Raw genomic sequence first — 17212 nt, forward strand, 5'->3', positions numbered from 1 at the left:
AAAAAAAAAAAAAAAAAAAAAAAAAAAAAAAAAAAAAGAACTAAAGGGACCTTGCATTTTTTTTAATTTGGAAACTACCCGTCCATGTGTATCAACGGAAAGTACATTATTCCTACTTAAGCAATTCAAAGCTCAAAGGATATATTTAACATGGTAATATTTTGCTGTGTGTCAATTATACCAGAGTAAATTGATTTTTTTAAATTCTAGAGGAAAAAAATCATGACTTTGCAATAATCTTCTTAAGTAGTAGAAAGTACTTAGCACTCTCAGGCCTTAGTTCAGGAGAACTTGGGATGTGAGAGCTATCAGACTATCTAGTTAATATGTCACAATAATCGTACATGGTCTGACCGCAGCTTCTTCGGGTAAGCTTGGAAATGTTGATCTGGAACAGGTCAGGTCTTATGTGGCTTATCACTTTACTCCAAATACTCACAGTACATGAGCATAGTAATGCATGGGCAGTGTAATTTGCCTCTGTGAAGTCTTCACCTTAATAGCTCACCCAGAAGCAGCAGAAATAGGAGTGGTGTGCAGGAGAGAGGCAGTGCACAGAGAAGCCCAAAACAAAAATGACTCTATTCAGAAACACAGTCTTGTTAGAAAATCACTCTGGTTCAGTGTAGAAAATCTATAAACTACCAGTAGGGGAATGTTTTTTTCTGTTTATTCATCAGGTCTTTATTCTCTGTATGAGTGCTTTTAATATTGAGAGCATAGTTTAAGAATTTTTATATGTCCTTTTTATAAACCTTCTCATTTGTCTATGTGTTGTAGACATAGTTTCATGTCTGTGAAAATACTATATCCAAGTATGTCAAAAATTTCCCTTTAATTTTCCTCCAGGAGAGTGCTACCCTTAATTCAAGGCCTCAGAGGCCTTCAGTGTTCTCCAGCTCCTCCTGTAGTGGAGCTGTGCTTTGGTAAAGATGGCACTCTGAAGTTACCTAGTCCCCACTAGTGTGGAATGCTTACAGAGATTAGATTCCCCTGTTTTGAAAGGCAAAATTTTGAATGTTCTAAAGACATGACCTCACTTAGAAATGGTGGGTGTCATTGGAAATAGACCTTTAAAAACTCAAGCTAAAGGCAACAGGGGTTTGTTTTTGTTGTTTTTGTTTGTTTCTTTGTTTTTTGGAGGGAAAACTGGGAAAGGAGAAATTTACATGTAAATAAAGAAAATATCTAATAACAAAAGGAAAAAAAAAGAAAAAAAACTCAAGCTAATAGAGAAATTGCAGAAGCTCTGATTATGCACTTACGGGGGCAAATGAAAACATGATTATGTTCTTAATGCTTGTCATAAAATCTTCAGGGACGCCATCCTGTGTGCGTCAGAAACATACTAAATGGAGGAATGGTGGTGTGTTGTGGTTGAAAATTTGGATCTAATGATAACAACTTCTGGTGGCCAGGTGTATGTGAAGGGTGTGGAGCTATGAAACTGAACGGGAAAGTAGAGAAACAGCCCTTCTGTGTGCCTCCTCCGGCCTCCACTTCCCAGTGTTGGGATCATAGGCATGTACTACCATGTCTAGTTCATGCAGTGAGAGGATGAATCCAGGGTTTTATTGCGTGCTAGCTAAGCTTCCTGCCAACTGAGCAGCATCTCCATCCTGAGCAGTGTGTTTCTTAGCATGATGCTGTTGTTGGTAACTTGACTCTAGGAAGAAGTACTTTGGTTTGCTTTGGTTTGGTTTAATTTATGTCTCAATTTTTAAATTATTATATTTTAACTCTTGGGCTGAAGTGATCCTCCTGCTTCCTTCCTCCCAAACTTATCATTTGTGCTTAAATGTTTATGTAACCCAGTTAGTTAAATACCTCCTTTAAAATGCAACAACTCATTGTTGAGAAAATAGCTCGTGTTAAGTTTAGCACTCAACTGTAGGATGAGTGGTTTTGGTTTATTCCAATTTAAGGTTTTGGTTCATTCCAATTAAGATTTTTTTTAAGATTTATTTATTTATTTTAGTATATGAGTACACTGTCACTCTCTTCAGACACACCAGAAGAGGGAATCAGATCCCATTACAGATGGTTGTGAGCTACCATGTGGTTACTGGGAATTGAACTCAGGACCTCTGGAAGAGCAGTCAGTACTCTTAACCACTCAGCCATCTCTCTAGCCCCAAATTAAGATTTTTGTTCCCAAATCAATCTCAGGTGATTTTCATCTTCTTAGCTCTCTCTATCCAGAAGCAGAATGCTTATTTTTCCAAGTTCTCGTCAGTTTGGGCACTGTCAAGAAGAAAAAGGATGTTTTCCCACTTTACTAATGTCTTATGAAGAACTTTAAAAAGCCAAAGTGTCTTTACCCTCTATGTTCTTTTTGGTCATCATGTACTCTATTTATTCTCTGTTCATTTTCTTTCAGTGTTTCTAGGTTATCCTAGAATTCACTACTTTATCCAGGCTAACCTTGAACTCATAGCAATCTTCTTGCCTCAGCCTCCTAAGTACCAGGTTTACAGGAATGTGCCACCATGCCTAACCTACAAGGTTTCGAAGGGGTGTGTGTGTGTGTGTGTGTGTGTGTTGGTGTTAGAAATGTTAAACTTCTCCATGTGACTACATGTCTTTTATTTTTCTTTGGATTTAATATTTCTGTTCCGGGTTGAGGATGTAGCTAAGTTGGTAGGATGCCTAGCATGCACAGATTCCTGTATCACATAAAACCAAGCATGGTGACATATACATATAATTCTGAAGGAGGAGGATCGGAGTTCAAGGCCACTCTGGCTGTATATAATAGTAGGCTCCAGGACAAGGTGGGCTACATGGTACTCTGTCTCAAAATCAAACAAATATATTTAATATTTCTGTTATTTCCTATTAAGTCTTAATGTCCAGCCCTTATCATGGCTTTGTTGTTAGAAGTGCAGTTGGAGCATTGTGATTATAACAGTCATAACGTCTTGGTTTCCTTTCTCATTGTAGGACGATGCTGGATCTTTTCTTGTTTGAATGTTATGAGACTTCCATTCATGAAAAAATTTAACATTGAAGAATTTGAGTTTAGTCAATCTTACCTGTTTTTTTGGGACAAGGTAGGGGACTGACTTGCATGGTTTCTTTGTTTCATAGCAGCCTAGTTAGGGGCAGCCTTTACATTATTTTGCCTTTCTCGTTACAGTATATCTTTTCATTGTACATGTGGTACCATTCTGATTTCCTCAGTATTGGAACTCTATCTTCTTAAAGGCAGAAGGGCATTTCCTTATTTCCCTTTTGTGGTGTTAGGGTCAGAGCCAGGGTTTCTGGTGTGCTGTTGATGAAGCTTTAACCCTGAACTCTCGCCCCACAGCTGTTTTCTGTTTGGTAGGTGGCTGTGTTCTCTGAAGAAATAACAAATCTATTAACTCACTGCTTGTGGTTTCTTTATTTAATATGTAAAACTTTGTTTTTAGCCATTTCCCTTTCAAGCATCTTTACTTAGATCATCTGGTCTTTTAATCACACACTTTCTTCATTTGGTAGCACTTTTCTGTAGAAAAAAGAAAGCAACAAATATTTTTATTTCTTTTGAAAAATCTTTAAAATATAACTGCTTATGAGATGTTTACTGATTAAAAACTCTAAAATAGCAGGATTTATTTTAACATTGGAATATATATGCAACACACAGATGTAGTATGTTGAAATATATATGCAAGTATAAGAAAAAACTTCAGATATTCTTTTGAAGATAAATACTGGTACTTAATTACCAACTTCAGTTCTAAAAACATACTATATTGAATCCTTGGTTGGCTTAGGAGTCCCTTTCTACTGATCATGCATGCCAATGACATGATAGGCTCCCTTTTCCTTTAAGTCTATTTATGTTCTCTTACTTTAGGTTGAACGCTGTTATTTCTTCTTGAATGCTTTTGTGGACACAGCCCAGAAAAAAGAGCCTGAAGATGGGAGACTGGTGCAGTATTTGCTTATGAACCCTACCAATGATGGTGGACAATGGGATATGCTTGTCAATATCGTTGGTGAGAGCCTTTCTCTAACGGCATTCCAAGCTCTGCCGCGGGAAGTAGGGTATTTCTTTGGTGGTTATGTCCACAATGACTGGCTTCCAAGAAGACTACATACTTAGGAATCTTTACTTCTTTTGGTTTTGTTTTTTGTTTTTTGTTTTTGTTTTTTGTTTTTCGAGACAGGGTTTCTCTGTGTAGCCCTGGCTGTCCTGGAACTCACTCTGTAGCCCAGGCTGGCCTCAGACTCAGAAATCCGCCTGTCTCTGCCTCCCAAGTGCTGGGATTAAAGGCGTGAGCCACCACCGCCCGGCTGAACCTTTACTTCTTATTCTCACTTTTGAAGTCCATCTCTTTAAATAACTGACAAAGAAATAGTTACTATGAAGGTTTGGTTGGAGAAGAATTAATTAGGAGTAACTTCCCATAAAAAAACAAAAACAAAAAACACATGGAGGGGCTGGAGAGAGGCTCAGTGGCTAAAGAGCACTAGTTGCTCTTCCAGAGGACCTAGGTTTGATTTCCAGCACCCATATATATTCCATAACCACCAGGTTACTAAACATTCTTTTCTAGCCTTTACATGGTACACAGACATACATGCAGGCAAAACATCCATACACACCATGACAGTTTTAAAGAAAGCACCGAAGAATCAAGAAGCACATTAATAGAGATAAAGAGGTGGTAAGCAATTAAGAATGTTTACTCCTGTCCCAGCACCTATTGATGATTCACAACTGTCTGTAATTCCAGACACTCTTCTGGCCTCTTCAGACACACATATGATGCACTTAAATAAATGGAAGCAAAGCACTCATAAAACAGAAATTGAAAAAGAAAAGAAAATTGTTTTGGAGAGCTTGCCTGGCATACACATGGCCCCAGGTTCGATCCCTAGTAGTGCAAACAGCAGCAACCAAACAACAGAGCAAGCAAACAGAACCCTGACTTGTTTGAAAATGTCCTTATCCAAACATTTTCCTTTGGTAGAAATGCTGAGCACGTTATAAAGTATGATAGGTAAAAATATTAGAGTTAATTTCAAGGTAGATAACTGCATATTAAAAGCCTGTTTAAGAAATGAGGTATGGTTCAATAGTAAGGTACTTTTCTCATTGTGCTCAAGGTCCTAGGTTCAGTCTTCAGAATCAAACAAACCAATAAGCCTGGAAATGTCTGGGGATGAAGTTCAGGGAGTAGAGTGTTGCCTGGCATGTACAAAGCTCTGGGTTCAATCCTCAGCACTGAATAAACCAGGTCTACTGGTATGTCCCTGTAATCCTCTACCTCTTGAAGTAGAGGCAGAAAGGCCAGAAGTTCAAGGTTATTCTAAGCCACATAGGGACTTTGAGGACAGCCTGGGCTACATGAAACCCTTCCTCAAACAAGTAAACAAACCCCACCTCTGTTTATTAATATAGCTTATTTTAAAGCAGCCAATAATTTCACCAGGATTTCTAATAAGTGTTTGTTTTTACTTTACTGAACACTAAAATTTGTTGTCTTTTAGAAAAATACGGTGTTGTCCCTAAGAAATGCTTTCCTGAATCGCATACAACAGAGGCTACCAGAAGAATGAACGATATTCTGAATCACAAGGTACAGAATAGGAGGAGGGACTGGGCTAGTTCACTTGACCTAAACTGTAAATGATTTTTTTCTTTCTTTCTTTTTCTTTTTTCTTTTTGGGTTTTTGAGACAGGGTTTCTTTGTGTAGGTCTGGAACTAGCTCTGTAGACCAGGCTGGCCTCCCACTCACAAAGATCTGCCTCCCCCTGCCTCCAGAGTGCTAGGATTAAAGGCATGCACCACCATGGCCTGGCCTAGAACTGATTTTTTAAAGAGACATGATAACTATTGAAATAAATGTCTATCAAAAACAGTGTGATTAGATGTTAGCTTCAAGAAATCATTAAGGGACTGGAGAGACGGCTCAGTGCTTAAGAGCACTGACTGCACTGCAGAGGTCCTGAGTTAATTCCCAGCAGCCACATGGTGGCTTGCAACCATCTATCTGTAAGGGATCTGATGCCCTCTTCTGGTATGTCTGAAGGCAGCCACAGTGTATTCATAGGATTAAATAAATAAATAAATATTTTAAAAGGAGAGGGCATAAACCTCCCTCAAACAAACAAAAAGAAATTAAGATTACTGTGTTTTTGTTTTGTTTTGTTTTTTTCGAGACAGGGTTTCTTTGTGTAGCCTTGGCTGTCCTAGAACTCACTCTGTAGACTAGGCTGGCCTCAAACTCAGAAATCCGCCTGCCTCTGCCTCCCAAGTGCTGGGATTAAAGGCATGCACCACTACCGCCAGGCAGATTACTATGTTTTGTTTCTGTTGATTTTAGTGTCTTCTCATACATATTCAAGGAAAAAGATCCTGGGTTCAGTTAACAATGGTCTCCACATGCAGGCCTCTGTGCTGCTCACTTGCTTCCAGTAGAGATAGAGTGAGCCTACTTCATGCACTAGCAAAACCAAGCAGAACAATTTGTAAGGCTCTCTTTAACAGTGTACTTTGTTCTTAGGCTTACCCAGACCACATCAGTGTGGTTCAGCCACCCACCGAGGAATTGATGTAGTCACTGAACTGTTTTTTATGGCTTAAGTAACCTTAATGAATCATTTCTCCTCCACATTTTCCCAGGGTTGGTTATAAGCCTAGTGCGGTGGTGTTCTGCTTGCCAGATCTCTTTTTTGAGAACTGGGGGTTGCCAAAATCCGCCACTCTTATCTACAAGGCTGAAACTAGATCTGTTATCCCCAGGGAAAAGAGTGCATTTAAAAATAAACATAGATATGTTTCCCGAGTATTAAATGTAGACTGTTTTCTACCCAGGAAACTCTGGGGACTTTTATCCAAAGGCTAAAGGATCATAAACCTTAACTTTGGATTATATTTTGAGCGAGAACAAGTCGCTTTCACACTATAGTTCAGATTTTGGAATCTCCTTCATGTTAAGGCTCTTCCAAAGTGAAAGAAACAAAAGCCATGTTGGAGGTTGACGCAGTCATGGTCATAATGACTGGCAGAGAAGGTAATGCCAACAACAAACAGAATTCTGACTAAGAATGTGTAAGAGTGCTGAGTGGCGATGGTCTGCCTCTTGTTTTTCTGAGGGTGGTGGGCACTGACCCAGATGTCCCCCACCCCACCCTCACCCCACACAAGGGCTGTGAGTCGCAGAGCAAGATCACTTCTATCCAGTATTCTTTGGGAGTAAGCCACATTTTTTTCTCCTTACTGAAAGTATTTTTCACTGTCTGTTTAAGGGGACTATTTGGGGAAAATCATTTGTTTTTATAAACTTTGCCCAGGGCATTAGCTGTGTTATGGTGATATGTTAGTCTTATTAACAGCTTGTGTAACTACTGGAATGCTGAATAAGTTTCTATCATAGATGAGAGAATTCTGTATACGGCTTCGGAACCTGGTACACAGTGGAGCAACCAAAGGAGAGATCTCATCTACACAAGATGCCATGATGGAGGAGGTAATAAGAATTATTTGGACTTTGTGGCTCGTCTAAAAAGCTCCCAGAATAACCTGTTAAAGCCATTATGGGGTGTAGTCACTGCAGTGAATGTTTAATTGAATGAAAGCTACTTTTTTTCACTTCGGGGTAGAGACAAAAGAATCAAGAGTTCAAGGTCAGCCTCAGCTGTATAATCTTGGCTACAGAGTATCCTGTCTCAACAAAACAGAACAACTACTCATTTTAAAGCTGAAAAAAGACGAGGTTTATAGTTGCTTGCATTTCAAGGGCTTGTACTGAAGAGTCCTAATTTCTAGTTTAGTTTAGGTTCTATGTAAAAAAATCTTTTATGCATTTTATAAATAATACCTTCTGTGAGTTTGGCACTGAGGGAATAAAGATAGAAGGCAAGTTTCTGTTCTCAAAAGCACAGGTTTTGTGTGGCATTCTCTCCTCTCCTCCCTCTCCCAATCCTGGAGGTGAAATTTAGGATCTCGTGTGCTTCTCCATAATCCAGGTTATGTACAGAGGATATTTGAGCCAGCAGTAGCAATTTACCATGTGACTAGCAAGGACTACCAACCCAGGCAGGGAGGATTGTGTGTGTAGTAGGGTGGGATGTAAGGGATCTTGGGTAAGCAGCAGAGCGTTTGGGTTTATTCTGCAAGGATAGCAATGAGGAGCTGTTGGTGGTTTTATCTGTTAAAACTGATGTGTGTGAAATACCTGGAAAATTTAAAAGTTGCCAAATAGATATTTGGTGTTAACAGCATGTATTATCAAGGGAGACAAGAGTCTTTATTAGTAATATCCATATTCAGTACTAATAGACGTGAAGCTGAGATTCTCTGAAGGGAACAGATGCTCTCCTGCCTGTGGGCACACTGGTGGGACCACTTTTTAAGATGGGAGATGAAATGACATAAGTTTTTGGTACTTCAATGGAAAGCATTAATGTTTAAGGGAGGCAGTGCAAGCATAGAGGGAGCATGTCTACAGAGTCTGACTGATGCCTTTCCTGCTCAGCTGCTTCACCAGGGACAGGTTCCTTAGTCTAAGTTCAAGTCTTGGTTTGTTCATGGGTTACATATCCAGTGTCTGACACAGCAGCTTACATATTTGAACAGATGCATGCACAGCATTTATTTGCTAAGTGCATTTAAATTATATTGAACTTTCTTGAATGTTGTGTTGAAAGGCATTATCAGTACAGGATGGAAGAGACTTTAGAGTGAGATGTACTGTGGATTAAATTTCGACCTGTTTACCTACGTCCTGTTGTCTTAGGTAGCTCACTAACCTCAGACATGTTTGGGATTTAAAATTCTTCCCTCCTTGGAATGGTGGGAGGACATGGCGTGGCAGGGAGGTCAAATAAGGAGCTAAATGTCAGAATGCAAGGTGCTAGCTCGTACCCTGCACATAGCAAACATTCAGTTCCATTTCTTTTCTTCCCTTCCCGTTTGGAATGATGCCTTTCGTTGAGGCCATTTTTCCTGACAACTTGCACTAACTTGCAATTCGATTAAGGTAATGGGAACTTAGCAGGAATGAAGACTGTACAATCAGGGTTCAGCAAATGACTCAGCAGGTACTGGTGAGTGCCTCCAAGCCTGAGAACCCAAGTCTTTGGGATCTACATGGTGGAAGGAAAAGATGGAATCCTGTTAGGTACCCTCTGATTTCTCCACATGATGCACAAATGCATAAGTGAATGTAGTAATTTTTAAAAAGATTGTGCTGATAGTTATGGAAAAGGCCAGATAGTGTTTCTTTTTCTTAAATATTTATTTTTTACTTTATGAGTCTTGCCTGCATGTATGTTAAGTGCAGGAAGCACAGTGCAGTGCCCACAGAGGTCAGAAGAGGGCATCAGATTCCTGAAATTGGAGTTACAGACGGTTGTGAACTGCCACATAGGTGGCTGGGTCATCTGTAAGAACAAATGCTTTTAACTGCTCAAGCTATCTCTTTAGCCTCCAAATAATACTTCTTTTTTTTTTTTTGGTTTTTCGAGACAGGGTTTCTCTGAGTAGCCCTGGCTGTCCTGGAACTCACTTTGTAGACCAGGCTGGCCTCGAACTCAGAAATCCACCTGCCTCTGCCTCCCAAGTGCTGGGATTAAAGGTGTGCGCCACCACCGCCCGGCTAATAATACTTCTTATAAGTCATAATTATCATATTGGCCTGTGGTGTTCGCTTTAATGATCCTTGGATTAATAAAATGTCATAAGATTTATGTCCTAACCATAGTAGAGGACAATGAATGATACAGAATTAGAGCCATACATTTTTACATGTTTTGTTTTGTTTTCTTCTTTTACCCCTACCTTGAAATCTAGAGATAATGCATTATCAAATCCTGAGTATGAGTGTTTTGTAGGATTGTTTACTTAATGATTTATTCCATTCATTCACTACAGAATCTATGTGGCAGATTTTTAATATTTTACAATCTTCCAAATAACTCCTTATCATTGAACCTGACTCTTCGGTAATAAAGAGTCTAGTTTCATTTAAAGGCACAAATTAGTACCTATGTTTTACTTAGCCTTATGTGCAGGTCTCAGTACTGATGTCAGTGAATAGCCATGAAGCCACGATAGCTTGAATGGAATTTGTTTATGCCAAAGGTATTCTTTTAAAAAGGAGTGTAGGTGGTTTGCGGCCATGATAGACTCAGCAGATCTGTTTTGGAATCATGTAGCACATCAATTACAGGTGTTCTCCATGGGCTTGCTCTTTAAGCCTCCAGATCCTGTCAGGATTGTTAATGTATTCTCTTTCAAAATGTGGTATGTTAAAAATAAATTCTAAAACAAATATCAAAACTAATATTTGTCAGGGCCATAAAAAGAGACAGGAAGTAATTTTGGTGGCTTAGGAAACTCTGTAGCAGTGGTTCTTAAAAACATTAATACGTCTAGAGAGTTGGCTCAATGGTTAAGAGCACTGGATGCTTTTCCAGAGGACTCAGGGTCAGTTTCTAGTACCCACATAATGGCTTATAACCATCTGTAATTCCAGTTCCAGGGGGTCCTATACCCTCTTCTGGCCTCTGGGCACCAGGCACACATGTAGGCAAACACTCATGCACATAAAATAAAAATAAATGAACCTACTAATTGGTGGTGGCACATGGCTTTAATCCCAGCATTCAGGAGGCAGAGGCAGGCATATCTCTGAGTTTGAGACCAGCCTGGTCTACAGAGTGAGTTTTAGGATGGCCAGGGGTACATAGAGAAACCTTGTCTTTAAAAACCAATAAACAAACAAATAAACAAACCTTAAAACAAAACAATGAGCTGAGGATTCAGCTCAGTGGTATAGTATTTGTTTAACATGCTTAAGGTCTTGAATGTCCAGAGGATGGGAATTGAGAGGATCTGATAACACATATTCCAAATTATCTAGGAATTATCCTAATGTCCATTCCTATTATCAAAGATAAACTGTAACATTACCCTAAAATATGTTTAGATATATACTTTTAGTTTTGTGCGTATGTGTCTGTGCCTGAGTGTATGTATGTACGTCATGTGTATGCAGGAGCCTGCAGGGTCAGAAGAGGCTGTTGAATCCCTACAACTGGAGTCATAGTGGTTGGGTTCTCCACAAGAGCAACAAGTGCTTCTAACTGTTGAACTACCTTTCCAGCCTCTAAAGCTTATTAAAGAAACAGTGTACATGTGTGTGGATATGTGTGTGAGAGTGCAGTGTCTGAGGACACCAGAAGAGGGTGTCAGATGAGATGCAGGCCAGTGGGTATGAGCCACTTGATGTGGGTGGTCAGAACGTAACTCAGATCCTCTGCAAGTACAGCTGGCACTCTATGCCACTCTTAACAATCTTTGCAGCCCCAGGATTCCTATTTTACTTATTTAGATTGGTCTTTCTGAGGTCAAAGCTGGGCTATGAATGACAAGAGTAAGCCAGGTAGGGGAGAGTAAGGACAAGGGCCCATACCCCACGATGGAAGAAGCTGGTGTTCCTGAGTAACAGAAAGGCACTGTGGCTTGAGCCTGGGAAGTGGGGATGGAATCAAGTGGAATGATTGCAAAGGACATGGGAACTGGCTTAATATAGGACCCAGAGCTGAGCTGGAGACGCTGCATCTTATTCTTAGTGAGGAAGATTTAGGGGTTCAATCCAATACTTTGTTTAAAATATCTGTACTTTGAAGCTGGGCATAGTGGCACACGCCTGAAATTGTAACATTAGGGAGGCTGAGACAGGAGAATCACAAGATTGAGGCCAGTATAGCTATAAAAGACTCTGTTTCAAGGAAGGTGTGTGTGTGTGTGTGTGTGTGTGTACGCCCGTGCGCGCGCACGCGCATACATAGATGTGAGCATATGTGGATAGAGACAGATACCTTCACTCTGGGTATTTTGAGAGCAGATTGGAGAAATACAGAAACCAGATGGAAAGTTAATTGTAAGCACACAGGCGAGAGCTTGGGCAGGGTTAGTGAGAGTGAGAACAGAGAGCACTGACATCCCGGCTTTATCTGGAAGGGATGCTGTTAGGGCTTGCCAGTGAGCTCTCTGGAAGGCAAGGGAGGATGATGTCATGGTGTCTTGAGGGAAGATTGGAGATATGAGGGAAGGCTTTAGGCAGGAGTAGGGAAATAGTGTATGGGAAAAAATAATGTAAAGGAGAGACATAATAATTGAGAAAGATTTGAGAGGAGGGAAAGATAGATATGGTCTAATGAAGAACTTACAAACTTTTAAAGTTTATGTAAAGTATTACAAAAAAAACCCAGATAGCTTGAGTGGGTCCACAGTGGGATGAATGTCTAGTTCTTTAATTCATATACCTCTCTGGAGCAATCTCAGAAATACTCTCTGGTTACCCCATGAGCTCGTTAGCTCTTAACATCCCAGAGTGGCATACACCCTGATGTGCCTTACCATCACCGCTCTGTCCAAAGGTAGGCTTAATGCCTTTCAATGTCCTTACCTAGGTAGTTGCTGCTACACCAGGAAGCAGTAGAGAATGCTTTCCTCCTGTCCCCTCTCTCTGTTACTTAGTCACAGAGGTTCATTAGGTAATCCTCTGACCTCCTGAACTGCCTTCAAAGTTCACATCCTTATGAAGATGCTGTGGCCAGACTGTCAATGGTTCATTTTACCTTTAAACCAAGTTTCTCCATCAGTAAAATAGGAAGTTCAGGTAATTGATTTCTTTTTTGGGGGGCCCACCCAAAAGCTATTCTAAGCTTATAATATTATATTATTATATTCATAAGCTATTCTAAGTTATAAATCCTCTGGTGGCAGATCTACCTAAACCAGGGACCTCTGGCTACCTACATTATGCTTCCATGCTCTCCCTATCCAAAAGGGAGTTTCTTTCTCCTGCCTCCCCTCTTCCTCTCTAGGTAATTGATTTCTTAAGAACATTGTAGCAAGCTGGGCTCTGAGGTACATATCTGTAATCTCTACCCTTGGCAAGCTGAGGCAGGAGGATTGCAAGTTTGAGCTACTCTAAATTAGATAGTAAGACAATATCTCAAAACAAAACAGCATTGTAGCTTTGTACTTTAAAACAATGAAAGTAACTGAGTTTTACTGTGCTGTAGATTTTTTGATTTCCTCAGTAACCATTGCTTCTAAGATTGTGACACCTCTACATAGTTCCAACTTTCTGAACAAGTTTTCTCTGAACTACTGTCTCCTTCTAGCCTTCCATCCATTCACTGTCTACTACTGGCTGACTTTAAATTCTCTGATTCTCACCTTGAGAATATTTATGACTGCCCTCCCCTGATACATCCTTCTTCTCTCATCTGCCTGACTTCTCTGTCTTCCAGATATGACCATGCACAAGAGAACTGACTCTTCCCCATTTGTGTGTCTTTAAAATGAGGGCCAGTGTTCTGAATGCTCTTTGTGCCTTTTTAAAATTTTTTCCTCTCCTTATGCAGATATGTCATTTGCCATGTTAGATGCCAATTAAAATAGAATTTCTTTGTACAATTAGACTCAAAATTTACAATCTCTCTCCTTAGAAGATGCATTTATTGGTGTTTTGCCTGTATGTTGTTTGTGTGAGGGTGTCAGATCCCCTGGAACTGGAATTACAGATGGTTGTAAGCTGCTGAGAATTGGACCCAGGACCTTTCAAAGAGCAGCCAGCATTCTTAACTGTTAAGCCAACTGTCCAGCTCCTTAGAAGATGTACTTAACTAGATATAGGAATTAGATCTTTCTTATACAGACTTAAGCTTTTCTAAGGGCTATATGTTAGACAAAGATTACACATTCCCAGAGTAAGAATAGATAGATTAAATTTCCAATTAGCAATTAAATAAATCAGGAATTGAAAACCAAGTGGCCTCAAGAGATATGTGCAGCCACGCTCAGCATGGCTTCTCCTGACCTCCTTATTCCACAGGTGCAAGAGAAAAGGATATCAGTGGGTCAAAGACATGAGAGAATTTTTTCCAGTAACTTAGTACTGAGAAGAATAACTTAAAGCAATTAATTTTTTTTTTAATCTAAATCAACAAGACCACATAGTTATTGGGTTTGGGGTTTGGGAAGGTAGAATCAGGTCCAAGGGTCTCTGCTGTTTATCTCTCTGCCTTTAGTTTTCCAGTATTTTGGAAAGCCCACATTGCCTAAGCCCATCCCCCTTGACTATATTAGTACTTTTTTTTTTTTAATCAGTTTGACTTAGTTGGCTCCAAAATCACAATTACAAGACACAGACAAGGTACATGCACCTAGCACTGTTCTAGGCATTGGAAATTTAGCACAGATGAGAGAGGGGTTCCTAGTTCTGTGCAGTTTACTTTCTAGTAGGCAGAGACAAATGATAAGGCCCAGTAATTCAAATGTAAAAAGTGTAATTGTCCCATTGAGAAAATGAAGGGAGGAACAGGGGACTGGGAGGACAGTGAGGATCCCAAAGTCACCAGTGCTTCTCACCAGTGGCTCAGTGGGAGATTCTACCATGTGACCATACTCCAGGGATCATGGCTCACTCTTGAGCATTGTCTGTGTTATGAATGCCAGTTAGATTTTGTGAGACTCAGATGACACTCCTGCTTTGTCCACCAGAGAGCAGACTTGGAATTCAATATTGTCACTTTTGTACCTTTGAAACAAGTTTTACTTTAAAACAGAGACTCTTTTATATGTCAAGAAAATATAGTCACATAAGCCTCAGAGATTGCACTTTGGAAGGTTTCTTAAAGTTCAAGTTCATTTATTGTTAGTTGACTGGAGCCAGACATTCCTTCCACAAGGCTGCAGAGGGGCTCAAAGAGACTTGGATAACTTACAGCCGTTTCAAGCAGCTTAATAGCAAAATTACATGTCTTTTTGTTTGTTTTTCGAGATGGGGTTTCAGAATGTAGACCAGGCAGGCCTTGAACTCTCAGAGATCGGCCTGCTTCTCTGTCTTCTAGTGCTGGGATTTAAAGACATGTGTACTCCTGTCTTGCAAAACGATGTCTTAAGTTGAAGAATCTTTTTAGAATCTAAGAGGAATAGCACTGGGCCTTATTATGTCTATTTGATTAAAATAGCTTCAGATTTGTAAGGGGTGAGTTGAGTACTCTCTTACAAAGGGCTCACTAGAGAATTCAATCAGATAATGGAAAGGTAGATTTCTTTAAAAGTTTTAAAAACTTTATTATTATCAGTTCGTGTGTGTGTGTGTGTGTGTGTGTGTGTGTGTGATGTATTTGTGGGTATTGTGGTATAGTGCACCTATGGAGGCTAGAGGACATCTTTGTGTAGTTAATTCCTTCTACCTTATATTGGTTCTAAAAATAGAACTCAGGTCCTCAGGCTTATATAGCCAGTGTCCTTACCCACTGAGCCATCTTGCCAGTGCCAGATTTCTTCTGATGAGTGTGTATGCATGCACTTGGGAGTGTGTGTGTGTTGCCTCAGGTGTAGCTTTGAGGAAGAAGTAGTAATTAATACTTTTTACTCCAGGTATTTAGGAAAGGGACAGAATATATACCATAAGGTACACTGCAACTTAGAGAGGAAAGTGTTCATATGTATCTTTAAAATATGTTTACAAGTAATCAGAAATTTACTTAGTCGTCTTAAGCTTTCATTCTGTTTTGTTTGGCCAGAGCTTAGTGGATTTACCACCTTTACATTACTTTAGAGTTGACCAGACCAATTTCACTGTTAGATACACATATATGTATTTCAGCAGTTGATAAATAGTTGAACATATACATCATGGTCTCTACCGTAGTTCTCAGTGGTGGTGTCCCCATGGTGACAGAATCCTAGAGTTGCCTTCTGTAGCATTAATACTGAGCTAATCCAAGATGATGCATGGTCTATGTGAATCTTAAGCAAAGCAAAGTCCATGGTTAGAGTAACTCATTACAGTTGCTTATACACTGCTTGCCTTTCTGCTATGCAGAAACCAGCTTGAAAGCATAGTGTTAGACAGTGGTTGACGTCTTAGCCATGCAAACTTATAAAGCACACAGCCAGTAGTAATAAAAGATGCTTCTCTTGGAAAACAGAGCAAGATGAAAGGCAAGCAGACCCTCTTTTGAAAGTTAACTTCCTTCTATAAAGATAGTAGGATCACAGCAATAAAGAACAAATTGCTTATACGGACAGGGAAGGGGCTGAAGCTCACACGCATGTTGGCAAAAGGAAACCAGACACAAACGGGGTGTGCTTTTGATTGCATTTGTATGAAGTTTAAGAGTAGGCAAGATTGAACCACAGCTATGGGAGTCAAACAATAGTTACCTTGGGAAATTATGTGAATTATTTACAAAAAGAACCAGGAAACCTTTTTAATGCATTCTGTTCTAGGTGGTGGCTATTTCTATGTATGTTAAAAAAGTGAGCTATACAGCTAAGAGTAGTACATGCCATACTTCCTGAACATAAGAACAGAAAAGTAAGAAAAAGAAATTAAGACATGGAGTTTGGATTTGTTGTGGGAGATAATAGGCAAGCTCTATTGAATTTTCAACAGGGAAGTGACTCAAAGAAAGCGATACTTCTAAAATTATTTACCCTGAGGTGATGTGGGAAATGAGCCAGGTGTGCTAGTATATCCAGGTCATATGCTTGGTGTAGCCAAGGTCCTTAGGGCACACAGAACAGCCATGATATCATAGTCCTCCATGCTCCTTGCTCTTTTTTAAACTCTGTGTGTGTGTACGTGTACTTTTGCCCACACACATGTACATTGGAGGCACAAGCATTCTATGATGTAGGTGTGAAGGTCAGAGGACAGTTTTCTGGTCCTTATTCATAAAAAGCTTGTACTATATTATAGAAGAAAAGTTATATGAAACCCAGAATGCCACCTTGTAAGTTTATTAGTATTTTGGAAACTTCAGTCTATTACCGCCAAGGTGAGAACATGGCAGCATCCGGGGAGGCATGGTGCAGGAGGAGCTGAGAATTCTACATCTTCATCTGAAGGCAGCTAGCAGAAGACTGCCTTCTAGGCAGCTAGGATAAGGGTCTAAAAGCCCACACCCACAGTGACACACCTACTCCATCAAGGCCACAGCTTCTAATAGTGCCACTCCCTGGACTGAGCATGTACAAACCATCCCAATGCCCATTATCATCATGGTGGGAAGCATCCTGGTGGGCACTGGAGCAGTAGTTGAGATCTATATTTTGATCCATAGGCAGAGAGAGAGACTTTAGGCTCGGAATAGAAACCTCAAAGCCCACTCCTAGTGACATACTTCCTCCAACAAGGCCACACCTCTCTTTTTCTTTCTTTTCTTTTTCTTTTTCTTTTT

General features: G+C 40.0%; 1 protein-coding gene across 1 annotated transcript in view; it reads left to right on the forward strand.

Moving 5' to 3' along the window:
- The window catches only part of Blmh (bleomycin hydrolase), a 43107-nt gene that overhangs the window by 1664 nt on the left and 24231 nt on the right, over positions 1-17212 (forward strand). The window contains exons 3-6 of the mRNA XM_031351492.1: positions 2944-3053; positions 3845-3986; positions 5485-5573; positions 7375-7467. Coding sequence (XP_031207352.1) covers positions 2944-3053; positions 3845-3986; positions 5485-5573; positions 7375-7467 — 434 coding nt within the window. The remainder of the gene's footprint in view (positions 1-2943; positions 3054-3844; positions 3987-5484; positions 5574-7374; positions 7468-17212) is intronic.

The sequence above is a fragment of the Mastomys coucha genome, unplaced genomic scaffold (assembly GCF_008632895.1).
Source record: "Mastomys coucha isolate ucsf_1 unplaced genomic scaffold, UCSF_Mcou_1 pScaffold5, whole genome shotgun sequence".
In the NCBI taxonomy this organism is placed as follows: domain Eukaryota; kingdom Metazoa; phylum Chordata; class Mammalia; order Rodentia; family Muridae; genus Mastomys; species Mastomys coucha.